The sequence below is a fragment of the Anabas testudineus genome, chromosome 24 (assembly GCF_900324465.2).
Source record: "Anabas testudineus chromosome 24, fAnaTes1.2, whole genome shotgun sequence".
NCBI classification, from domain to species: domain Eukaryota; kingdom Metazoa; phylum Chordata; class Actinopteri; order Anabantiformes; family Anabantidae; genus Anabas; species Anabas testudineus.
Window position 1 is genome coordinate 12,229,569 of NC_046632.1, and position 26,694 is coordinate 12,256,262.

Genomic DNA, 26,694 nt, shown 5'->3' on the forward strand with positions numbered 1-26,694 from the left:
TTGGAACCACAGGCCACATACTCGGCACAATGGCCTTGTGCAGCTGTTTGGAATGCAGTGTGTGATTGTATGTGTTTGTATGAGTGTATGTTTTCATGCCTGAGTGTATTAAGCCTCTGGTAAATGAATATTTGCGCATGCGCCTTTATAGCTGTGTGGGTGCGCATATGACCGCGGTAGCAACTGCATGTGCTTTGGCCCAGTCCATCACAAATTCAAATATTTTCTGTGATGATTTATTTATGTTGTTCACAGATGTTACATGTAGCGTTCAGTGGCTGCCTGAGGCTAATTGTGGGAGACATCAGATGTGTGCTGTCTGTAAGGTATAAATCTATACAACACACACATGATTTGATTGTGTTTGTCTACATGTGTATTCGGTATGCACCAGACTCCTCTGTATGACCTTTGCCTGCAGCCGGCCCGTATTCCTGCGGGCCGTGTTCTGCACACTGATCACCAGGAAGAAGGGGATGTGGAACATGCAGACGTAAGGTCACCTCCTAACATCGAGCATGGGGGACAAGTCGAATTGCACACAGAATTCTAAAAAGATTCTTCTTCTCTTCCCCCTCCTCCTGCTCCTTTTCCCCTTCGCCCGTCCTCGGCCACAATAACACAGCATGCACCCTCCATTAAGTGTCTGTTGGATTCAATTACTCTGGCTGGCTTTATAGATCTTTTGCATTTCTTCTCTCAGGCCGAGTGATGCTGTGTTGGAGGGGGGGTGTTAAAATCACAGGCACATCTGACTTGGACTGCAAAACTCCAGCAGCCTATAATTATATGTAAACATGTTATAATGCAATTGAAATCATCCATTCTTCGTGGCGCATGAAGATCTTGGTCACTAAAAAAAAAGGTTTTGCGATTTGAGAGAATACCATTTGTTTTGTTAATAAAGAGAGAAATCAATTCAACCACAAACTGAGCTGGAAGGAACCACTGAGTGAAATGTATTTCTCTGGAGCTTGAAATGAGGAATACAGTGTGTATGTGTGTGGGAAGCCTTTCAAAGACGTTGTGAATCCCCGGTGAGATCGAGCTGTTTAATGTTTTATTGCACCAAACTGGGCCTTCATAAGCTCACTTCACTCACTTTATTTGTAGGGGATTAAAGAAAATAATATATTCTGCATTTGGGGATTGACCAATCAATTGGTGGCTTTGTAATCAATAATATAATTATGAGAGAACCAGCTCAGCGAACTGTAGAAAAGACTGGATTTCAGATTTAAACTTTGCTGAATATTTCTTTTCACATAAAGTGTGGACAAGCACTATTCATTGACATTGCTGTGCCAAAAAAGATCCTGTGCATGCATTGGAGCAGTATAATTTAATAAAAGTACTGTGACCGTTCCATTACAACCAGACGAATACCAATATAGTGCATGCTAATCACTTACCCTCGCCGATGTGGAAACAAAGGGTTATGGGTATAATCTGCATATTCTGAACTAACTTAGGTGACAGTTGCTGCTTTCCTCTCATGATCATTTTGCCAGTAACATTTGATAAAATGTGCATTAAACCCAAACCTCTCAGGATCAAAGGAGAAGTAGCCCTGGAGTTAACACACATCTTTCTACATCTGTCATGCATCAGGGGTTTTAGGGTGGTGGGTTCATTAAGATTTTGTAAGAATTGTACAATGTCAGCATTGTACTTGTACATTTCTTATGGCTGATTAAGAGATATGTAACGAGTAGCTGGTTTACAGTTGCTGATGCTTGCACAAACATGCCTGGAATACTGTGAGAAATCAGCGAAATTTAAAGACCATACCAATGATTTTGTGATTGTTATTGCTCATTTACTCATTTACTGACAGTGAACACTACACTTTATTATTTTCCTTAAAGCAACTTTATTATTGATGTGACAATAAAACTTCAATGGACTTTAAAAATCATCTCTGAGTTATGAATATGCGAGATGATAAGAGGCTCTGAAAATTTAAATCTGATGCCTGTATTTGTATTTTAAGCAATTATATTATACAGATTTAACTTGACAAGAATTAATTATTATCATATTAAATATTATCACATTATCATATACTTGATAATCAGCAGTAAAGTATAAGCATATATTGGTATGGCCCTTTAAGGTATTTACTGCTGGTTTGATATTCTTTTGTTGTAGACCATATCTACATCAATGATGTCCTCTGAGATAAAGAGACATGCACTGCCTCTTATAGTCACAGCTTGATGATTTTCAGTGAATGAATTCTCCTCTTTAGGGCCAGAGGGAGCAACTGCTGTGCGTTAGCGAAAGTGAAGGCAGACAGGTAGGGAAGAAGGAAGTGGAGGTAGAAAGGAAGAGAGGATGAAGGAAGGGAAAGGGAAGGTTGATGTTACCTGGCTATGACAAACAGCACACAACTGACACCTAAGCAAGCCAGCAGAATATACATCCAGATATCGGGCGAGAGGGGGTTGAGGAAGGAGAAGACCCCGGGATTGGTGCCGTTGGGCTTGCGATACAGGATACTTATCCCCAATGTCATAAAGGGCTTAGAGAAGTCGATGACCTTCTCTCTGACGTAGGTGATGGCGAGAGGCGCCACTGCCAGGTCTGCTTTCTGCAATGAGATAATAGGGGTGGAGTGGGGTGGGTGGGTAAGTGTCTGAGTCCACCAATAACAAACTACAAATCGAATTAACATCTGATTTCTGTCGACAGCTGGCCTGCTCAATACGTAAAGGAGGATGACATGACAGGGGAGAGAAAATAGCCAGGCACATTAATTCAGCTAGATTAGCAGGTAGGAGGCCGGAAATTACAGGTTATATGTCAACTCCTTCTTACAGGGTGTCACAGGTGAGGCACCTATACTGGAATTAGATTAATCTAAGATGAATTAACCCATGTCCCTCAGTATTAAGATTATTCTTCCGTTGTTCTAGGTGCTTGTCCTGAAGTATTTTCACACAGCGCCTACAAGACATAACCTATTCACATACAGCTATGCAGCCCTGGAGCTTGTTGACTCACATGGTCCATGAGCTCCCGCACCATGCCGTTCCATTGGCCCGTGCTCTCATCCAGTGCACCGTACTTCCCGTCTTCTACTAATCGTACCTCGTAGCGGAAACCCAGTATGGCAGAGAGCTCCCTCAGCAGGTCGATGCAGTATCCCTCAAAACGATCATTTCCATACAGAGGCTTGTCCGACTTCTTAAACATCACATATGGCTCCTCCTGTTCAGGGAAAATAAGTTGGTGTAGAAGTGCAGAACTGTGCGTTTTTTTTTTTTTTTTGTATTAGCTACTTGGTTCTTTCTGTGCATTCGCTTTGCTGTGTTTGTGCTGCTGCTGTTTTCATTTGAATGTGTTTACCAGTATAGTGGATACACGCAGGGATTTGTTAGCCAGAGAGTCAGTAATATTGGACGTCTTGCTTTTGTGAGTCTCTGTCATATTCAGACCGCTGGGAGGATCCCATGTTCCGATCTGTTGAAACAATTCAGCGTCAAGTCTACAGCACCTTGTCATGTCTATGGATCTGGATTGTGTAAAGGATCTACAACAACTGTTTGTCTTTTCTTTTTAAAACTCAGAAGCCACGCAACATCAACCAAACCAATGAGTGACACACCTTTTCCAGACCTTCCTCCTTCAGACTGATGACATCCAGGTCGAAATCTGTTCTTAGTCCATTGGTCTTGTTGAAGAGAACGCGTCCTGTTAAACCATCCCAGTGAGCCTACAGACAGAAAAACCATCAGCTCTCCCCACAGTCCTGCCATTAACCTTAAGGTATCGTCTTTCTCAACAACATAAATCCAACCTCTAACCATAAAACTTTTTCTTTCCCAATTATATATTCCATCTAGATCTCCCTTCACTGTCTATCTCAACAACATAACAAGAAACAATAAAGCAGTGAGGATAGAAGCAGGTTTGACAGGTAAGAGTTCATTATGCATGTGGTTCATTGTGCTTGAAGTTTCACTTCAAAGCCAATGGAGGAGCAGACGGGCATAGAGAGTGATAGCAGACACAGGAAGCGCCTGCTACTACAATGGCTCATTCTGAAAATTACCTGCAATGATACCATCCACAGACTGAAAGAGCTTTGTAGAACAAAGCAAATGGCTGACCCTGACTAGAGTTAAGGAGACGCACAGAGGCTTTGATATAAACACAGGTGGAGATATGCACGGAGAAAAAGTGGGAGACAGGGAATGTAACATCACAAAAAACATGTAGTTACAGAGGATAATCCAGTGGTTACTTAGAATACAATTTCATGGAAATCACTGAGTGTTAAAATTAGGCAATAAACATATCTGGGTTTTATCATGATCACAACTTTCTACAAAAGAAAGACTGATTCAGAAATGCTTAGTCTGGAGTCAAGCCCAAAATGAGCAACAAAAGCATTACAGTGATTTAAAAAAGGACATCTTTACACACATGATTGTGCTGATTAATATAAGACAACAGAGCTACAGGGTTCATCAGATACCTTCTGCGGGAGGTTAAGAAAGAGTGCATATTGACAGCTGTGATAGACTTGTACCTCTTTGATTAGGCTGATGAAACGCCCTCCGAAGCGCCATGGCTTGTGGCGATTACACTGCAGAGAGCTGACAGTTATCTGCTGTGATTGCTGCACTGCCACTGCCACCACATGCACGGCATCATACATCAGCGCTGCATCCGTCTGCAAACAGGAAGGTAAAATTACTAGACATTTTACAGCACCTGTCGATACATCTGTCCGCGTGACCTTTTATCCCTCCATTTGTTCACCTGCGTAGGAACATAAGAAAGTGTGTGAAGTCTCGGGTGACTTGCTTTACGCTTTAGCTTGGACAAGAGGGCATAAATTAGGAGTAATGCCAGCAGTAAATGCCGTGCGCAAATGGCACAATGTCTCAGCCTGTTAGTAAAAATACCCGACTACTGTCTGAGGCAATGAGAAAGCTCCGCCAGGGAGAGTCTCTCAGTGGAAGGCTGGCCTGTCAGTGTGAAGACTAATGGTTCGTGATGGGTGTGCCTGTTCCCCAGAGAGAAGGAATGCAAAACAGGCACCAGTGCAGATGGGACAACTCTGACTGGCATCCAGCTGGGATATATGGTGAACTGTATTAAAAAGCATGTATGATAGCCATTCATATAACCCCAGTAATAAGTCGTCAAAATGAGTTAATGCTCAAGCTGAAATTCATCACGCTGACATGCCGAGATTTATCTTTTGCCACTCTGCTTGGCACACATGAATTCCATTCATTCTCTCTGTCCACACAGTTTGAGATACTTCACATTTACCCAGGTCAACACATTACAGCTAAGCTCAGATCCTCTTTCCACGGTCCCACACAGGCTGAAATACACTGCGCTGATCTTATTTGACAAGTCCTGGATGACCAACCTGCAAGGGAGTATGAAAAATGACTTTGAGACTCCAAAGTATCTGCAGCTACAGGGTTTTTGTGGACATGTTCGCCGTCTCTGTATGTGCAGTGAAGCATACATGCTATCCAGGTGGGGAAAAAAATGTATGAGGGGTCTGGGAGGGGCAAAAGTGTGCTCCATTTACAATTTATTCAGCTACTATTTATGGTGGCGGGCCAATTAAAGACATAAATTGTACAGCCAACAGCGTGGAAGGAGAAAATGCAAGATAGAGGAGTAGGGAGTGTATGTGTGGTTTCGAAGGTGGGCCATTTTAATCTTGTCCTCTAGTTAGACTGTGCTTTTGCAGTTGGTGACTGCTGGTGTCAAAAGCACCAGAAGATCAGAGGATGGGAGACCAGTCACTGCACTCTTTCATCCCCACTGCCTCCCTGGGAATGAGAACAGCTAGTGCCATATCTGCTCTCCCTGTGCAGGCAGAGGATGTGTGAGGATGTGTGGGTGAGTGCTGCTGTGTATGGTGGCATTCATGGAAAATTCCGATTAGGGAAAGAGTCTGTTGTTCTGCTAATCTACTTCTTAAATAGAGAGGGGGATTTTTGCACACAGTCCATTTCCAAACACTGTTTTCTCCTTTGAAGAGAAAGTTCATTATGTCCAATCATCCAATTATTATGTTATCAACCACAAAATATACAAACACATTATGTTGAACTGAATCTAGCTTTTTTTCTGGAAAATAACAAAATAAAACTGAATCTGGATTCAGAAAAGCTGCAAAGCTGTAATAATCACTTTCACTTTCAGTCCTCTGCATGCCATTTCAAAAGCATATGATGCATTTTGAATTAATTTATTCAACTAATGTTTTGATTGATTTTTATTTGACTAGAACATGCTTGGATTCCTGCCACCACAACTCTTATTCCACCCATCTTTTTTTTTTTTGAAGATATTTTTCATAAATATCTCTTCACTTCAGTTTTGCTTGTGACTTTTTGTAACTTTCCGCCAACACATTTCACTTTTTTCTTACTAAACCAATCAATATCAGGTTACTTTTCTTCAATCTACAAACTCTTTATTCATGTGAATCAAAGTAAAACATGCACAGCATTTTCCAATAAATCATTAATGCTATAAATATATTCTGTGAAAAACACTTCTGGGAAAACAATCTGACAACGTGTTTGCTAAAAACAGAAGTTCTGCTTGGAAGTTTATTTTTACTTTATTTTTCATACTGAATTATGCCCCAGTATAAAGCTCAGCTGGGATATTTTAGCACAACCTTGATGTGTGACAGAAGGCTGATGAGTCATTTCATAAAAGCTTGACAGCTGTTGTATGTCTGACTTCAAGAAATGAGTGTTGAATTGTTTTGTTTTTCCCTAAACTGCTGTACTGTATATGAAACACAAAGAGTATCCATATCAAATTACTTATTCTTGTACTATACAATAAAATAAGCCAGAGGTGAGACAATTAATTTGTTTGCCATGAACACATTTTCTGTTAGTTTTGTTTGAAGGTATTAAGACTTTGTAGAAAGTGAACCCTGCACTTTACTGGGTGATTCACAGGAATGGGACGCCCATTTCACAGTGACCTTGACCTTTGACCACCAAAATCTAATCTGTTCCTCCTTGGGCCCAAGTGGATGTTTGTGCCTTAAGTGCTTTAAGTGAATCCAATCTCAAACCACTGTGATACTGAGGCTGAAAGGGGAAAAGGTTTCATGCACGATGCCCAAAACCTTTGCTGCCTTGTCTATCACAACTCTCTCAGCCTCTCAGTCGAACATACCCATTTAAAATGATACAACACACTCTTCTGCTTCATTAATGTACCAGTGTAGATGGCTCACATTTTTCCACACCTTCACATTTTCTCTCTCTACTAATATGTTAGACACACACACACACACACACACACACACACACACACACACACACACACACACACACACACACACACACACACACATATATATATTAACACACAAGCAAGAAACAAGTTTGAAGAAAGTCCTTCATGGCTTCCCTGAGATTTTGCTTTCATGAGAACCCAGAACCCAACACATCCCGAAAACATTATGCCTCAACAAGAGGGATGAAAGCTCATGATTTACATTCAGTGTTAGCATTTATGTTGTCTTTACCTGAAAGATGGCAAAACTATGCAACTGTGAACAACAAAGCCTTTATAATGAATAATAGATGAATAAAAAAAAAATGTATGTGTTCAATATGGTGTTTGAAAATTTGAAAGGGCATTATAAGTCACTACAATGACAATTTTACAGAGTGATAAGAAGTATACGTGTATATAACTTAAACTTAAAATACTTTAACTGTTATACTGGACTGCTGCCTACACAGCATGTAATCACCCATATGAGGATGGGTTCCCTGTTGAGTCTGGTTCCTCTCAAGGTTTCTTCCTGTTGCCTTCTCAGGGAGTTTTTCCTTGCCACTGTCGCCCTCGGCTTGCTCATCAGGGACAATCACATTATTATGACTCATACACATACACTGTTCATGTACTGTTCTTTGGTTGTGTAAAGCTGCTTTGTGACAATGTCAATTGTAAAAAGCGCTCTACAAATAAAATTGAATTGAATTGAATTGAATATACTGGATGCTTCATCAGCAGCAAAGTTTTTTTTTATCTTGGTGACATTAGAGACGAGAATTTGTTTATTGCAACATAAAGACTGATTTGGCTTCAAGATATCTCAGTTTATATGAGAATTGAGTTTATTAAACAGCCCTGTATGCTGCTGTGTTTGCACTCTGTGGCCAAACACTCGGCTGAATCTCTCATCAGCCTCTTTGTGAATGATTTCTGCCATTCCATTAACTTCTCCTTCAACTTACCACTCCTGCAAACAATTTCGCAATGTTTTAACGTTTGGTTGCTATGATCCATCAAATATTCTCTGGCTCAAATGATTTATATGGGAAAGATCTTTTTCCTACTTGCCTTTCCGTAAAATCCCTTTGTGATGGAAACACAAAGAGGCCGGCATCAAGGCGAAGAAGGAGAAATTGGAGGGGGAAAAAATGTGAAATGATGGCTCACAGCTCTAGCAGATTGTATTCAATTTAAAAACAATCCAAGAGCAATCTTGATATTTATTTCTGAGCCAAGCACGGGTCCTGTGGGGTGTTTTAAGTGCTTTAAGTGAATCCAATCTCAAACCACAGAGACACTCAGGCTAACAGGGGAAAAGGTTTCATGCAAGATGCCCAAAACCTTTGCTGCCTTGTCTATCTCAACTCTCTCAGCCTCTCAGTCGAACATACCCATTTAAAATAATACAACACACTCGTGTGCTTCATTAATGTACCAGTGTAGAGTCTTTTCTTTCATTTAATGGCTCACATTTTACCACACCTTACATCTCCCTTTCTAGCCCTTGATGTCTTAGTTCATCTTCACATTTTCTCTCTCCGCTAATACGTGAGCCACATATAAATATTAACACACAAGCAAGAACCAATTAGGCAGGTGTGTGGCATACACACACCTTTACAAAAACACACTCAGAAACAGTGACAAACCTCAACTTGCAAGCTTCCCAGAGGCATGCCTCATTTGTTGTGGTTGCATACAGTTCCCTCATTTAAAACAGGTGAACTGAAAACTCCACTGAGCTAGCTACTGTGCGTGTGTGTGTGTGTGTCTACGTGTGTGTTTACACAAATACTGTATATTCCTGTTTACGGCATCAGTATTCACACTAGCTCTCTGCCTGCGCATAATACTATAATTTTTCTGGTAATGTAGCATCCTGAAAAACAACATCTCTCTTTCCCCTCTCACCCCGTTCCTCTCCCAGCATTCCTCTTACCACACACAAACACACACCTACTACCTGTCTGGTGACGGACGTGTACCGCGGCTGCTTATGTACAGTGAAACTCCACTGTTGATACATATCATATACATCTGATTAGCCCTAATGAGATTACTACTGACCTGTTATTCACCATGCATGACTGGGCTGCAGCTGCCAGGCAAAGAGAGCACCACACACACATACACTCATACAGATATGCTCTCTCTCACACACACACACACACACACACACACACACACACACACACACACACACACACACACACGCCAGCAGCACAGCCATCAGTATCAGAGTCACAGTGTCAGCGGGAGAGAGAGAAGCTCATTGTTTTCTTGGAGCTGAAGTCACTCTGCCCTCAGATCACAGTCAGACCCCTGGGGTTTGATGATTTGATAGAAGAGGGAGGTAATTATTCATTCCATTCCATAGTTTATATGCATTTGTGCTGCTTCCCTGCACAGTCGGTGAAAGCTTTTCACTCACAAAATCTCCATTTCGAAACTTCATGACTTCTTGCAATTAAATCTTTACCACTCAAGTAGAGACTTATGTAAAAGAACACACCATTAAATTATAATCTCTACTTTAATCAAGATACCACCCCCACTGATACTTTATTTGTTTTAGTTGCAAAGATGAAATCCTCATGAGGGTTACGGCCATTTGTGGAAAATGTTTTGGCATAACTAATAATAAATTTAAAAAAAGCTTCACTTTCTTGATGAAGGGTAATGAAAACATATACAATATATCTGTTCAATATGAAGCAGGAGCAGATTAATAGGTTCTATTACCTATGGACAGAATCAGTGAACATTTAAGTTAACCGTCTTACAGAAATTAGTGTATTTCCCACAACACCAAAGTCCAAACAACACAGAATCTGTACATGTTATGTTACACGCTTTGTGACACTTCATAATTGTTTCAGCAGCAGTCTGTTTCTGCTTCTTTTATTTATTTTAATTTATTTTCCCACTCTAGTAATTAAACTGTAATGTAACATGTCCCATAACATGACCTGTGGGAGTTCATAGAAAAACGATGTTTGAACTTCGGATAGAAACAAGCATGGAAAGACACTTAGTGACCTTATAAAAAAAACCTTCAAACACTTTACTTACATAGTTAAATGAGTAAAGCAGTTCAAACATGCACAGACTACTACTGTACCCCCAGTGCCTTTTCTGTTTGTTCCAAATAAACCGCTGGTGCTGCTGTCAGAAACGCTTTCTTGCATAACAGATTTTTCCTATATAGATTTGCCTCCCCTTTGGGGGAAAACAAAGGTAATCACCTTTTACTATATAAAATTCCACAGGCACGCTTGCAGCACTGTGGGGTTATGTTTAGAAATAACGATACCTTGGGCTAAATCGTAATATAATCAGAATGACAATGTTAACATACTGATGCTTAGTATAATGTTTACCTAGTTTATAGTCTTAGCATGCTAACATTTTGCTAATTAGCCCTAAACATAAAGTGGGAATATACAAAGATGAAATTCTCATGAGGGCTACAGACATTTGGGGAAAATTTTCTGTGTATAACTAATAATGAATTTTGAAAAAGCTTCACTTTCTTGACGAAGGGTAATGAAAATATATACAGTATATCCGTTCAATGAAGCAGGAGTAGATTAATCAAATGAGATTTACATGTCTGTTTTATTACCTATGGACAGAATCCGTGAACATTTAAGTTAACTGTCTTACAGAAATGAGTGTATTTTCCACAACATCAAACTTACAAGTCCGCACAACATAGAATCTATAGATGTTATGTTACATGCTTTGTGACACCTCATAATTGTCTTAGTAGCAGTTTCTGCTTCTTCTATTTCTTTTAATTTATTTTCTTGTGCTCTTTCCCACTCTAGTAATTAAACTATAATGTAACATGTCTCTAACTATGTATTTTGGGCATTGGCGCATTAAATGAGACCCTGGATGATGCAACTATATCAGCGCATTGAGGATTGCGCAAACGTTCACTCCTAGTACGAAAGTGGAAAGACAAGTTTTAAAACACTGAAATGTGACATATGTGATTTATGGGGCACATTATGACTGTTTCAGGCTTCCTAGCAGGGAAAGGAGAGCAGGCAGTGTCAGAACATTTTGTTGAAAAAAAATAAAAAATAAAAAAATAAAAAAAGCCCTCAGGTGACTGTGGTTCAGTGTAGTGCCAGTTCTCTCTCCGTCTATAACTTTTCCACTCTGTCTCTCTTCCTCTCTTTCTTTCTGACCGCCTACAGTATGTTCTGCCCCAGTCTCTCCTCAGTCCCTTGCTCCTCTCCTTATTTCCCTCCCTCCCTTCTCATCCCTTTTGTCTTTCTCCCTGTCTCCGTTTCACCTTGCCCAGCTGCTCTCTGTAGTATTTCACTAAGCTGTGCGTGAGTGTTGCTCAGAGTGTGGGTATGTGGAGGGCTTTGCCAGTGCCGTCACTGTCATTTTTACTCTTTTTCTTTTGTGCGTTGGAGGTTTAATCCCTTTCTCACATTGCATTTCCACATGCTGAGGCAACAGAGCATCGTTGTTGCATTTTTTTTTAAACTGAGATTTTGTCACAGGAAAGTAAGACTGGCTTCCTCCAACAAGGACCCCTGCATAACGGCATTGATGGTGCTGGATTTATGTGAAAGCATCTTCACGGTTTTATTGTAGATTTAAGTGCACTTTAAAGGGGGATAAAGGACTACACTACAGGCTTTTTTAGTTTTAAAGAGAATGACCTGTGGGAGTGCTGAGAGAGTGAGCAGAAAAACGATGTTTGATGAACATATACATCTATTTATTCAGAGTTGTCTTTTCTCCTCTCATCACTATTACATCGTATTTTCTGCACTGTAATGTCAAAATATCATGTTTGAACTTGGGAAAGAAATAAGCATGGAAAGACACTTAGTGACCTTATAAAAACCTTCAAACAATTTGCTTACATAGTTAAATGAGTAAAGCAGTTCAAACATGCACAGACTACTACTGTACCCCCAGTGCCTTTTCTGTTTGTTCCAAATAAACCGCTGGTGCTGCTGTCAGAAACGCTTTCTTGCATAACAGATTTTTCCTATATAGATTTGTCTCTTCTTAGAGGCAAAACAAAGGTAATCACCTTTTACTATATAAAATTCCACAGGCACGCTTGCAGCACTGTGAGGTTATGTTTAAGAATAACGATACCTTGGGCTAAATCCTAACATGATCAGAATGACAATGTTAACATACTGATGCTTAGTATAATGTTTACCTAGTTAAGAGTCTTAGCATGCTAACATTTTGCTGATTAGCCCTAAACATAAAGTACAGCTAAGGCCTGTGGTAATGGGATTAGTTTTGTAGGTATTTGGAGATAAATCAAAATACTTGACTCTTGACTCAAGATGAGAATCAGCACAATTCACTCTGACATATACATTAATGTCTGCACCACATCTCATGACAAGCCGTCCAACAATTGATCAATTCACTCAAAACAACAAATGTCAACCGCAGGGTGATTGAGGGTGGGGGTGAGGGCTGTCAAAGGATCAGTAGAGTGCTTAGGACCCATCCTCTGCTAATCATGGATATGTGTACAGAATTGCATTAAACTGCGTCCAATATTTGTTGACCTATTTCAGTCTGGACTGAGCGACTGACAGACGGATACTGACATCCCTAGAGCCATGCCAGTAGTGTGGTTAAAAATGTCACAGATTGTTACTCTAAGTGAGTGAACAGAAGAAACATCCAATATGATAGTGCCAAACTATTTTATTAAGTCTGACAAAAGAGGTTGTGAATGTTCAGAGCAGTGGTGTCCCACCAGACCCTTCAGGCAACAGCATGCTGTTGGCAGCACTGTCCACTTCAGAGTCTACCCTAATTAGTACCATGCTGCCTAACCTACATCTGATTAAGTGGCTGTTTAACATGATGGCCTTTCCTCATATTTAATCAACCTCCCACCAGGTTTAGCTAAAGAGGCTAGTAGGTGCCCACTCCACAGGTTTTTTTCCGCCTCCCTTCCTCAGTAGCACTTCCCAAAATTCCCAAAGTGACAGAGCTTTTACTATTCAAACTCCTTGAAAACAAGCCAAGACAAGGGCTGCGATTAAATGGCATCTCACTTTAGAACTGGGCTTCATCTGCGACAATCCCAAGTTCGAGCTGGACTCTACAGAGTGGAGGAGGAGGGGAGTTTGTTGGAGGGCTACCCAGTCCTTCGACTTTCCCTACCATCTGGTAGACTCTATTGCCAGAGAGAGAGAGAAAGTGAGAGAAAGAGGATGCAGGCAGTATGGAGGGAGTCCACACTTGATTTATAGTGTAAACAACACAGGGAGTGTTAATTACATCTGGGTTGTTGCTAAATAGTGGGCATTTGTAGAAGTCTCTCTAGAATACCTACGCTACTGATTAGAAAAAAGTCAGCAAGTAAGATATTTCATTTATTTTATGCAGACCTGTCTCTACTGTGCATTTCATTTCTTTTGTGTGCATGACTATAAATATTCATGTACATATAAGCATAGGTGCAGAGGTGCACAGGTATTTAGATCCTTTACATACAATAGGTAGAAATGGTAATACCACAATACAAATTGTGTTTTAAATAAGCTTTACATTCAAATATTTGTTTAACAAACCTAGCAAAATACAGTATAACAGATCTTACTTGAGTATCACAAATGCACCTCATTATGCAGAAAGAAAGCTTGAGTGCTTTATTACTGGTGCAATAAAGTGTTTTTTTTTTAATGTTATAGCCTTTTAAGGTTTAGTTAATTTGAACTATTTTACATATTGTTTGGTTGTTTAATCTGTATGCTCAATTGTATGTTCATGGTCGTAGATAAGGAAGTAATTAGTAAATATACCTGCCTAATAAATGTAATTCAGCATGCAGTGCACTATTGCTGCGTGGTCGAGGGGTTTAAAGGAGCCTAAATCCCTGCTTGTGCCTGTATTGTTTCCTTTAAATTATTACAGTAGATACCTGTTCATGCTATGTGCATTTGTACAGTGTGTGTGTGTAGATGGCAGAGCCAGATATTCACAGGACAATAGCTTGCCATAAGATCCACCAGCCAGGCAATAACCCTGAGCATGAGTGAGAGCGTGACACACACAGCTCTTGCTGGCTGCACCAGCCTCCTGGGGCTGACTGCATTATAGTGATATGATGATGGTTGCCATCCCTGATTGCACAGGGTTTTATTGTCCTATATTACATCAGCAGGCACCTGTTTGCATTACTGTCGAGGGATGTTTGACTTGCAGGAGGATACAGTTAAGAAATCAGTTTGGTGGTGTTTTGTCATTTTAATCTATTTGTACAGAGCTGAATTGTTTTTCTCTTTTAGTTTATTTTATTAATAACTGTTGGAGGGAGCAAAAGCAAAAGCAAAAAAAAAATCTGTCCTTTTAAATTCCTCCTCTCCCATCGCCTGTTTCTGCACACAAAAGGCTTCTATGGACCAAGGGAGCATTGGTGCTAATAATGTTGATGCTGTGCCAAGCCCAGCTGGTGGTGCCCGGCACAGGGCATCGAGTGTCTGCTCTCCACAGTTGCTGTCTTTAAAAGGCTCTCTTCTCTGCCAACTGGGATCAGAGGGAGGGAGATCACATTGCTGTAATAGACGCAACCAATCTGTGAACCTCTGTGGAGCTCATTCTGTTTGCGCTGTCTGATATATATCAAATACAAAAAATGAAGCATCACTGTGTTCTATCACACGCCAAAAAAGGGGGGTTTGTCAAAGCTGGTTTTATATTTTGAGGTTTTCAATACTTTGATTCCTTGTTATTAATCGACTGTATTTGGTGTAATAGTAAAATATTGAGGAGGATAACCTTCACATTATTCTGATTTACTGTATCATTAGTGTGGACAATTCCAATATGTTGTGTATATATAATGTAGTATACACAGTTGGATGAACTATTCTATGAATGAAGCTCACAGGAAGAAGGATCCATGTGTCGGTATTCTCTTCCCAGATTCCAGGCAGACATGTGCTACACAACCACCAAAACGTGAGCCAAGTCCTCCGATCACAGGAGCCACCAAATGAGAACTGAATCATTTTCCAGTGTTCGGTGTATTTCACACTTAGATACAGTACAGTGCAAATACAGACTTGTATGGAAACAAGCATGGTAAAACACCTTCCACTAGTGCGTAGCTTCCACCTAGCAGGTTCCTCCATCCTGCTCTCACTGTGTGGGCAGCTCCCACTCTGCTCGCAGCAGTGCTTGTTAATGTAGCAAGGTGTCTGTTGTCTCTCTCCCGATCTCCCCCTGTCCCGGTACATTTGTCAGCGACCAATTTTCTCTCCTCTTTAATTCTATGCCCCTAATTTGAGCAACAAAGTATAGTCAACTTCTTGATGAGTATATTTTTTTGCATACACATATACTAAAATTATTGTAGACATAAGACACAACCTAAAATAAATAGAAAGCCAAACCTCCCTGCCAAACTCTAAATATTACATTCTAATTTTCATTCATTTCATTCATTCATACAACATTCTAACAGGATTTCAGTCCTAATCTAATGAAGAAGAATTTGTGATCAAATATAGTTTTTTTGCATTATGTAAAATGCAAATTTTCAAATTCTTCATATGTTTCTGTTTTTTCTTTTACAGAATGAGATCCAGGGCCCATTTCATAAAAGCGCTTTGCAAGCACAGCTTACACACAGGCTGCAAATGGTGGCGGCATCACATTTATCAAATGACTGTCACTCAGGGTATCACAGCTCTCACATGCACAGACACGATTCCCAGGTTCGGAGTTTGTTTTGATTAGTAAAATGTATCAAAGTGAACAAGAGAGGAAATTATCTCATGCTGAAAATTACAGTTTGCACATCACAGATTTGGTCAAATCGGTCCCACTAGGTGCATTCACCCTTTCCTTTGAATCCCATAGTGTTAATATGGCTTTTCCACGTGATTGCATAGGGGAAACAGTCCTTTATAAGGTTTACATAATATAAACACATTTAATAGCTGTTGCTGATAAAATGGCAGCTATGTATAGCTCGTCATTTCACTCGTCATAAACCCCTTATGACGAGTGAAAGATCAAGGTCGGATACGTCGCCCGGATTGGCGTCACCGGGGCCCCACCCTGGAGCCAGGCCTGGGGTTGGGGCACGTAGACGAGCGCCTGGTGGCTGGGATCTCTCCCACGGGACCCGGCCGGGCGCAGCCCGAAGGAGCGACGTGGGACCGCCTTCCCGTAGGCTCACCACCCGCAGGAAGGCGCATAAGGGGTCGGTGCAGTGTGGATTGGGTGGCAGCCGTGTGGAGGTGCCTCGACAACCCAATCCCTGGACAAAGAATCTGGCAATTGGGACATGGAATGTCACCTCACTGGGTGGAAAGGAGCCTGAACTTGTGTTGGAGGTTGAGCGGTACCGGCTAGAGATAGTCGGGCTCACTTCCACACACAGTCTGGGCTCTGGAACACAACTCCTTGAGAGAGGTTGGACTCTCTTCTACTCTGGAGTTGCCCATGGTGAGAGGCGGCGGGCAGGGGTGGGCTTGCTTATAGCCCCCCAGCTCAGCTGCCATGTGTTGGAGTTTTCCCCGGTGGACGAGAGTTGTTTCCCTGCGCCTTCGGGTAGGGGATAGGTCTCTCACCGTTGTTTGTGCCTACGGGCCAAATAGCGGTGTAGAGTACCCAGCTTTCATAGGGTCTCTGGAAGGGGTACTGGAAGGTGCTCCGACTGGGGACTCTGTCGTCCTACTGGGGGATTTCAACGCCCACGTGGGCAATGACAGTGATACCTGGAGGGGCGTGATTGGGAGGAACGGCCTCCCTGATCTGAACCCGAGTGGTGTTTTGTTATTGGACTTCTGTGCTAGTCACAGCTTGTCCATAACGAACACCATGTTCAAGCATAAGGGTGTCCATCAGTGCACGTGGCACCAGGACACCCTAGGTCGGAGGTCTATGATCGACTTTGTGGTTGTGTCATCTGACCTCCGACCATATGTCTTGGACACTCGGGTGAAGAGAGGGGCTGAGCTGTCAACTGATCACCACCTGGTGGTAAGTTGGATCCGATGGCGGAGGAGGGAGCGGGATAGACCTGGCAGACCCAAACGTATTGTGAGGGTCTGTTGGGAACGTCTGGTGGAACCCTCTGTCAGAGAGGTCTTCAACTCCCACCTCCGGGAGAGCTACAATCAGGTCCCGAGGGAGTCTGGAGACATTGAGTCCGAGTGGACCATGTTTTCCACCTCCATTGTCAATGCGGCTGTTCGGAGCTGTGGCCGTAGGGTCTCTGGTGCCTGTCGTGGCGGCAATCCCCGAACCCGGTGGTGGACACCGGAAGTAAGGGAAGCCGTCAAGCTGAAGAAGGAGTCTTATCAGGCCTGGTTGGCCTGTGGGACTCCTGATGCAGCTGATGGGTATCGGCAGGCCAAACGTGCCGCAGCCCGCGCGGTCGCAGAGGCAAAAACTCGGACCTGGGAAAAGTTCGGCGAGGCCATGGAGGAGGACTATCGGTCTGCCTCAAGGAAATTCTGGCAAACCGTCCGGCGCCTCAGAAGGGGAAAGCAGTTTCCCGCCAACACTGTTTACAGTGGAGGTGGGGAGTTGCTGACTTCGACTGGGGACGTTGTAGGACGGTGGAAGGAATACTTTGAGGATCTCCTCAACCCCGTTGACACGGCTTCTGTTGAGGAAGCAGAGGCTGGGGACTCGGAGGTTGATTCGTCCATTTCCCTGGTTGAAGTCACCGAGGTAGTCAGTAAGCTCCTCGGTGGCAAGGCACCAGGGGTGGATGAAATTCGCCCCGAGTACCTTAAGTCTCTGGATGTTGTAGGGCTGTCTTGGCTGACACGCCTTTGCAGCATCGCGTGGAGATCGGGGACAGTACCTCTGGACTGGCAGACCGGGGTGGTGGTTCCTCTTTTTAAAAAGGGGGACCGGAGGGTGTGTTCCAACTATAGGGGGATCACACTCCTCAGCCTCCCTGGGAAAGTCTATTCCAGAGTGCTGGAGAGGAGAGTTAGGCCGCTAGTCGAACCTCGGATCCAGGAGGAACAATGCGGTTTTCGTCCTGGCCGTGGAACACTGGACCAGCTCCATACTCTCGCTAGGGTGCTCGAGGGTTCATGGGAGTTCGCCCATCCAGTCTACATGTGTTTTGTAGACTTGGAGAAGGCGTTTGACCGTGTCCCTCGTGGCATCCTGTGGGGGGTACTCCGGGAATACGGGATTCGGGACCCTTTGTTAAGGGCCATTCGGTCCTTGTATGACCGGAGTAGGAGCTTGGTTCGCATTGCCGGTAGTAAGTCAGACTTGTTCCCGGTGCATGTTGGACTCCGACAGGGCTGCCCTTTGTCACCGATCCTGTTCATTACCTTTATGGACAGGATTTCTAGGCGCAGCCAGGGGTCGGAGGGAATCCGGTTTGGGAATCACAGGATTTCATCTCTGCTTTTTGCAGATGATGTTGTCCTGTTGGCTTCATCAGACCGGGACCTCCAGCAGGCACTGGGGCGGTTTGCAGCCGAGTGTGAAGGGGCTGGGATGAGAATCAGCACCTCCAAGTCCGAGGCCATGGTTCTCAACCGGAAAAAGGTGGCTTGCACCCTCCAGGTTGGGGGGGAGATCCTCCCTCAAGTGGAGGAGTTTAAGTATCTTGGGGTCTTGTTCACGAGTGAGGGAAATAGGGAGCGTGAGATTGACAGACGGATTGGTGCATCGGCAGCAGTAATGCGGTCGGTGTACCGGTCCGTCGTGGTGAAAAAGGAGCTGAGCCGAAAGGCAAAGCTCTCGATTTACCGGTCAGTCTACGTTCCTACCCTCACCTATGGTCATGAGCTTTGGGTCATGACCGAAAGGACAAGGTCGCGGATACAAGCGGCCGAAATGAGTTTCCTCCGCAGAGTGGCTGGGCGCACCCTTAGAGATAGGGTGAGGAGCTCAGTCACCCGGGAGGAGCTCGGAGTAGAGCCGCTGCTCCTCTGCATCGAGAGGGGCCAGTTGAGGTGGCTTGGGCATCTGTTTCGGATGCCCCCGGGACGCCTCGTAGGGGAGGTTTTCCGGTCCTGTCCCACCGGGAGGAGGCCCCGGGGAAGACCCAGGACACGCTGGAGGGACTATGTCTCTCGGCTGGCCTGGGAACGCCTCGGTGTCCCCCCGGAAGAGCTGGAGGAGGTGTCTAGGGAGAGGGAAGTCTGGGCATCTCTGCTAAAGCTGCTCCCCCCGCGACCCGGCCCCGGATAAGCGGAAGAAAATGGATGGATGGATGGTATAGCACTGTGTAATGAAAATCTTATGTATGCAAAAAATACCAATATATCTTTCTCTCTCATCCAATCTATTAGAATGCATGCGTCTCCAAAGCTAGCTATGATGCTGCACAAGGAATTATGTACAATGTGCAGTTTTTCAGGAGAAAAGGAAAGGGCAGTTTAAAGTCCTGTGTTGAGGACAAATGCTGTGTTGTTGTTGTATTTTTTTAATTTTTATTACTGTCATTAGCCATTGTTTACCGTATACTGGGAAAGTTTGCTGAGCATGCACATTGCTATGCTCATTTAAAGTTAAGTGTCTTGCTCAAGGAAATGTTTGCAAGACCTGCTGAAGGAAAAGAAAAATTTGCTCAAATTAATTTACCGGTTCGGAAATATCTTCATGTGTTATGTTCTTGTTGTTTTGTCAACTAATTTAGCCTATGTTAGCTTTTCTTTTCCACACTGTCCCATGTGAAGCAGCACTATCGTGCCAAACAACTGCTCTCTATTAATAACAGAGTCTTTATTATGAGCTATTACACCAGAATTTTCATTTGTGTTGATGACACTGGAGCACATCCCTCCCTCTGTTTTGGTAATTATAGCTCAATGAAATGTAGACAAAATGAAATGATGCGGACGTAGAAAAAATCTGGGCCTAAAGCCTCAGTGAGATATACAAATGGGAAACAGTTTTTTTCCTCAATTAAATCCAAGTATATAGTTAGCTCAGTGGCTGGGGATTTAGAAGAATTCAAATTACAACAAAACATTAACACAAAGTATTTCATTAGCTGCAGGCAATAATTACACACAGATGGAACAAAATAATGATCAGATTAGATACGGAATATCTAATCTGTCTATCTATCTATACACAGGTTGCAAGTCTCTAACTGTTGTTAATTCACATGAAGATGAAGGTTACAACAATTTGAGCTTGAAATTACTCCAGGGATATAGTTGAAGAGTTGAAACAAGCAGTCGAGATCACCCGCACTTGCACAGCAACACATAAACAAACTAGACTAATTAGCATCCCCACTCTTATTATGCATGCTCCGTATCAGAGATACATCTGACAAACAGAGTTAAGAAGCAGAGGCCAAGCGCGTTTGTGTCTGCAAGCCTGCCTTGACCGCGGAGGGACTTCTCATTATGCATCCTTCCCTGAGACAACGTTCGGCCTCACCAAAGGCATTAAGTGTCACTGTGATTATACACTACCCTTTAATGTGAGCCTAGTGGCGTGAGAAAACATTGCATCGGGCACTCAACGTTCGTAACATCCTCACTTCCATCTTTCCTACCATTCCCTTCTTCCACCTCCTTCTCAGCCCGGCTCCTGCCACTGCCATCTCACCTACCCCGCCCTCCTCCTCCCACTCATCCTCCCACTCCTCCTCCCATCCCAGTCAATCAATCCTTCATGAAGTCGCAAGGTGACACGGACAGCGTTGTCCTGGTAACCATCGCTACACAACTGTTGCCTGGTCACCAAGTGCAAATAAGCCTAGAGCCCAGCAAGGCTTCTGTGCTGCAGAGAATAAAGACAAGGTATGACAGAAAAGAAATAAAAGACTAGAGGGAGGGTCGGGGGTGGAAGGTCACCCGCTAGCCGCTGCTGCCCACCCTCACTTTTAATTTAATGATACTCTCGAAGGTGGCTTCTGTACAATTAAAAACATTTGTGCTGCAGAGAACCCAAATATGATTAACCCATACATTTACAATATTAGCACAAGCTGTTTTCAAAAATCACCAGCAAAACTATTTCTCCATTATGCCTTTATTACACCATTAAAATGACAGTGTTTTTATATTCACATTGCTATCTCTTCATTCACTCATTATAAGGAATCCTCTAAGGGCAGAACACTAAAGAATAAAATACATCAGAGCCAGTATTTATAAATAGAACTCACTAATGAAGTACTTTATCAAGCTTGCATGAGCCTTTGGACTTAATATTTATTATTTAGTGGTAGTTCTAGTCCAGGGAGATATGTCAATATGTAGCATAGGATCTGACAAAATGATTCATGCAATGCTAATTAATCATTTCAACATTCACAACTAATATCCATTAATTTCCGGTGAAGGAGGGGGGGGACTCAATTGATTTAACCTCTTTGTGCATTAATCTTTTTGCACACATAACTGCTTTGCTTGTTTTTCTGCACTCATGGGAAAAAAGCTCACATAAAATATGATATTTCTATGTTTACAACAGCGTGTTCTATATGTCTCTGAGAATATATTAATTTAAACAGTGATTTAGTTACGTTGCTTTATTCAGGAAAGTAAAGCTTAAACCCATATATTTCCATGACTGATTGTGTTTTCATTTTCCAGCAGATATAAGACTGAATTAAGGCTATGTGATATATAAACAGGCACCATGGACCATCTCAGGATTGGATATTAAGACACTTCTTTCATTACACCGATTCGTGATATCAGAGCTTAAAGACAAAAACAGATCAAAGAGAGAGAAAATAAATGTGTTTTTCAAGGAAGGTGTTTTGAGACAGGTGGATTAAATTGACTGTTTACAACCACAGACCCAGAGAGGGACCTTGAATGTCCATGACGAGCGCCTTTCCCTTTTTCACTTTCAAATCACCTTACCCCATGCTTTTTGGATGGCATCCTAAAAAACCAAGGCCATAATTTCCATCCAATTTGCTCCCTCTCTCCGCAGGAACACTGACAGATTGTCATATTTTGGCCACGCTCCCAGAGGAGAGTTGTGAGAGGCAGGAGGGCAGATAAACGGCTATTACCATTCACACCAACTCATTACTGAGTATTTAGACCCAGGAGCACCAACCCAAAAGCTCCATGTGGAGGGCATTCCCACCCCAGGAGAGCAGCATCAAAATGATGATTGACACATGGTGCTCACTCTTTCTCTTCTAAACTTAATGTGTATTTCAAAGCATTGATTTGTCTCATATTTCGTCATCTATAACTTAATAAAGATAATTTATACAAACACAAGTGCCTTCAGCATAAAATTCCCAAAGGTGCTGTTAATTTACATATGGCTTCCAATTCAATGGAGTACAGCTCGAGCAAGTTTTTGCATGCACAGCATAACATGTGCAATTATATAAACTGCATAAAAGCTTACCGTCATGAATCCATCCAGCAGGCCTGAGTCGGGTTTAGGTGGAGCTTGTAGACGCTCCATGGACCACTTCTCAATGATTGACGACACCTGAGAGTTTTCTGTGTTGAGGATGCGAAATCCAGTCATGTTGACCCCACTGTAGCGATACGGTTCCATGTCCAGGGCAAAAAGATCCTGCAAGTTTAAAGATGTAACTCTAGATGTGTTTGAGCTGTAAACAGAATTTCTTGTCTTACTTTCTGGTACATTACTTGCTATCTTAACATTTATAGGATCTTAAAACACACTAATGGGCAACTTCAGCAAAATAAGTTAGGGCGGACGAGTGCAGTTGAAGGTATTTTAGTAGTTTTTTTTATCTCATGCTGAGGCAGTAGCCTTGATTAAAGCAAGGCTTTCAAGGTTACAGCCAGGCTTTTGGTGGGCTGCCATCTATCATGTGGAAGTGAAAGGACAACCCAATTGTCCTGCATACAGCCTGTCTGGCACCTCACCAGGCAGATGTCTCTGGGACGCAACCACACAGTTGACAGAACAACAGCAGGTGATGGATGCAGAACAGGGATGCCATGGTCAGTGTTTGCTTACTGGAAAGCAGCATGGATGGCTTGGTACCAGTATACAGCGGTTTTGGCCAGCACAGTGCCCCAGAACCTGCCAAACACTGGCTGATGTTAAAGTAAGTATACTTCCACATCGACAAGCAAGCAGCACGCTGCTGAAACAGACCTATAATCACTAGTCTTTTTCCTTCCCAGTGACATACCTGCTGCCACTCACTCTGCTTTCATCTAGCCAAGTTCTTATGTGGATGCACTAGGGATAATTGCATGTCCTGTGCAATGGTAACTGTCTTTTTCAGGTCAGTTTTCTCCAACCTTTCCCTCAGCCTTTGCAATTGTCCCCCAAACAACACAGCATGCCATTTGTTTGTTAGAGTTATAATGGACCAAATGGGTGACAGTATCATCTGCTCAGGGCTATTATCAGAGCTCTCAGTCTTCTGTTCTCTGGGCTCAGTGAAGATGTGCTGCTTTTCATCTGAAGCGTAGCATGCAATCTTTGTAGTGGCTAGATCAAAGAACTTTAGAGAACTTCAATCGCTGCCAGAGTCAGAATAAAATATATCAAGCTGCTTTGTTTCCTACTCTCAGGGTTGGAGATATCCAGGTAGGGTGAAAAGGTTGGTGCTGAATTTTAGAAAATAATCTCAAGTTAAACTTTAACAAGTGCTACTTTAAAATGCAAAGAGAATATTTAGACTCAATAGCATGACAATGAGTCAGTTTTTCAAGGCCGTCTATTTCTATCACCACAAAGTCAGGTTGAAGTTAGGTTCAAAATGCTTCACACAGAATAAGAATAACAGGATGTTTTTGTTCGACTGGCCCCTGAATAAGTCGTTCTTAATTTTGGTCTCAGAGAAGAAAAACTGCTATCAGACACTCAGACAGATGGGTTGTTTCTGCCTTACAACAAGAAAACTATATTAAAACCACTGCAATAAGCCTAGAACAGAAAACTATTCAAACTACATATATTTCAAGTGTGCAAAAACAACAACAACATTCAGTGTATAATTGTTTTTTTCCCCCCAAAATAAAAACACAATACTTACAAGGGTAGTAAAAATGTAATGGTAGTACTCTGTCATCATACCCATGGCCAGTGCCTAAAGAGGGAGGGGAACAATGTGAAGTAACTAAAAGTCAGAGATGAATAGCTCAACGAATGTATACTTTTATTCATTTGAATTTGTTGTTTAGAGTTTATTTAACCAGCTTTTATTTCGAGTCACTAGAAAAGTATTTTATCCACTGATAATATGTATGTTTATTTCTTAGACACAAGTTCATCTTTAATTTCAACATGTACACAGTAGGAAATGCTAGGTTGACGGAACAGTCACATCTGTGATAACTTTATCACAGCACTTACCTGAATTGAATTAAAACTGAATTAACAAAAAAATTTACATAATTTTCCCCTACAGAAAAACAGCAGATACAGTACTCAGTACATAGACTCAGAGTTCATTCATTATGCATATATGCTAAAACAAAGGGTTCATGTGTTTCCTTTATGACTCTTTCTCTCTTTAAGCAATCATGCAAATAATCCAGATACCTGCGGTCTGTTCTGTACATCTTTCATTTCTCTGTAGAATATTAGATCTGTGACAGTGACCTGTCATAATGGGTGCTCTCCATTTCACAATAAAGGTTTTTTAATTAGAAACTCTAATTCTGCTTACAGGCATGTTAAAGTCATTTAACAGAGACACATTATTTATGAGAACGGTGGGGCTTCCTTGAATTGAAGCCTTCTCACAAACATGTTGCACTGTTCAAGCTCTCTATACAGCTGTGAATCCACGGGAAACAACAAGAATGACTGATTACTAATGGAGAACACTTTGTAGGCGCAAAAAAAAAAACATATACTGTAGTTACAGCTCAATTCAGTATCTCTTCCAAGACACTTGTGAAGACTACTGGCTTGGGAAAGCCACTTTTTATTAACTCTAAAGAGCCATAAAACTGTGCTTACAGACAGAAAATTTGGGACACTTTTATGTGTTTTTTCCTATCACACTCAGAGGGAGTTGTGAAATAAACAAAATCATATCAGTACAAGCAACACATTTTGTGTGAAAAATATCTACTTAAAAAAAACCTTTACAAAAGAAAGAAAGTTTTAGATGTGTTATTTGAGATCTTGTAAGGTGTTTGTCTACTTGGATTGTTTTCTTTAAATAAAATGTTCTGTTATGTGTTAGTATATGGAAGATTATTTAAGATAGGAAATGGGTTCAATCCACTTTGATGCCGAGTAGCTAGCTAGGTAATTAACAAAATGTAGATGTTAATTTATAAAATGGAGTAAAATTGATTCAAATAAATTGTATTCATATAACTATTCATTTATTAAAAATAAAATCTAAATACTGACTGCATTAGGCATCTGATAGTAATACAGGTATGGGTTTAGCAATGAGTCTATCTATCTGAACTATCATAGCTCATTAAGGTGGGTTCATACCTGTTTCAGGATCCAGGCAGCCATCTCATGTCCACAGTCAAAGATGACATGGAACTCCTTGGCTTTCTTCATCTCCTTCAAAAGTGGCTTGGCGTCCTTGGTCTCTGTGGGCAGCTGTCGGATCTTCAAACGAATGTTGTATCGTGACGGTGCCTTGATCAGCTCCTGGAGTCGAATGAGACCTGCAGACAAAAGGGGATACATATAGCATGAAAAAGGAATTTTAAAGATGCAGTAAAATAGTGTGTTTGATCTGCCGCCATTCTGAAGTATCTCTGATGCTGAAGAGGCCACAAAAACCAACTGGATTCAGGTTTTCACAGCAGAGAAAGCACAAGCATGCCTTCCTAATCCAAAGTCTATTGATCCTCCTACACATGCTTGGCAAGCAAATAGACTGCTACAGACCTATCAAGAGAATTTAACACCAAGCCAACACATTGCACCCTTTTATACCAAAAGCACAAAATAGAACCTCGATCTGCACCCTCCTACAGAAACTTCTAATCCCACAGACGGCTCCCAAATGTTGATTCACTCTCGTCTTCCATGGTACCATACAGTAGCATGGAATGGGTTCAATTTTATCATGATGGAAAGGCACGGTCAGCCCTGCCTCCCCTGTCTCTCCCTCACCCACACTTCAGATGTACTGTGATGAGAGTGGCTCTGTTTGCCCAGCTTGTACTTGCCCCTGGGGAGCCAGACGCCACAGTCACATACTGTGCTACAATCTTCACCTTTCATTTCTCGACCACACGCTCAGGTAGAAAGCTCTCCGGGAGATACTGTGATGAGATTACAATGAGTTTCTCCCTCAGTAAAGAACTTCAGAGTCCAGGGATGAAAGAGCCTGGATTGATGGGAGAGATGATTACTTGTCATGGGTATAAAAATGGATGGAGCAGCGAGGATAGTTTGAGAGGGAACTGGAGAGAGATAGGATTTTTTTTTTCTCCATGGAACCACTTTAAGATAGCTCAGCCTATTTTTTATTTTGAAATGAAGTGCTGTGTGAGCAGT

At 42.2% G+C, this 26,694-nt stretch overlaps 1 protein-coding gene across 2 annotated transcripts in view; it reads right to left on the minus strand.

Moving 5' to 3' along the window:
* LOC113149853 (glutamate receptor ionotropic, kainate 2-like) overlaps positions 1–26,694 on the minus strand; it is a 57,032-nt gene that overhangs the window by 11,797 nt on the left and 18,541 nt on the right. For both annotated transcript variants that reach the window (XM_026342193.1, XM_026342192.1), the window contains exons 4-11: positions 25,672–25,853; positions 24,248–24,301; positions 22,630–22,803; positions 4,538–4,681; positions 3,611–3,718; positions 3,352–3,465; positions 3,007–3,213; positions 2,370–2,593 (exon numbers count right to left, since the gene is read on the minus strand). In XM_026342193.1, the coding sequence (XP_026197978.1) occupies positions 2,370–2,593; positions 3,007–3,213; positions 3,352–3,465; positions 3,611–3,718; positions 4,538–4,681; positions 22,630–22,803; positions 24,248–24,301; positions 25,672–25,853 (1,207 nt within the window). The remainder of the gene's footprint in view (positions 1–2,369; positions 2,594–3,006; positions 3,214–3,351; positions 3,466–3,610; positions 3,719–4,537; positions 4,682–22,629; positions 22,804–24,247; positions 24,302–25,671; positions 25,854–26,694) is intronic.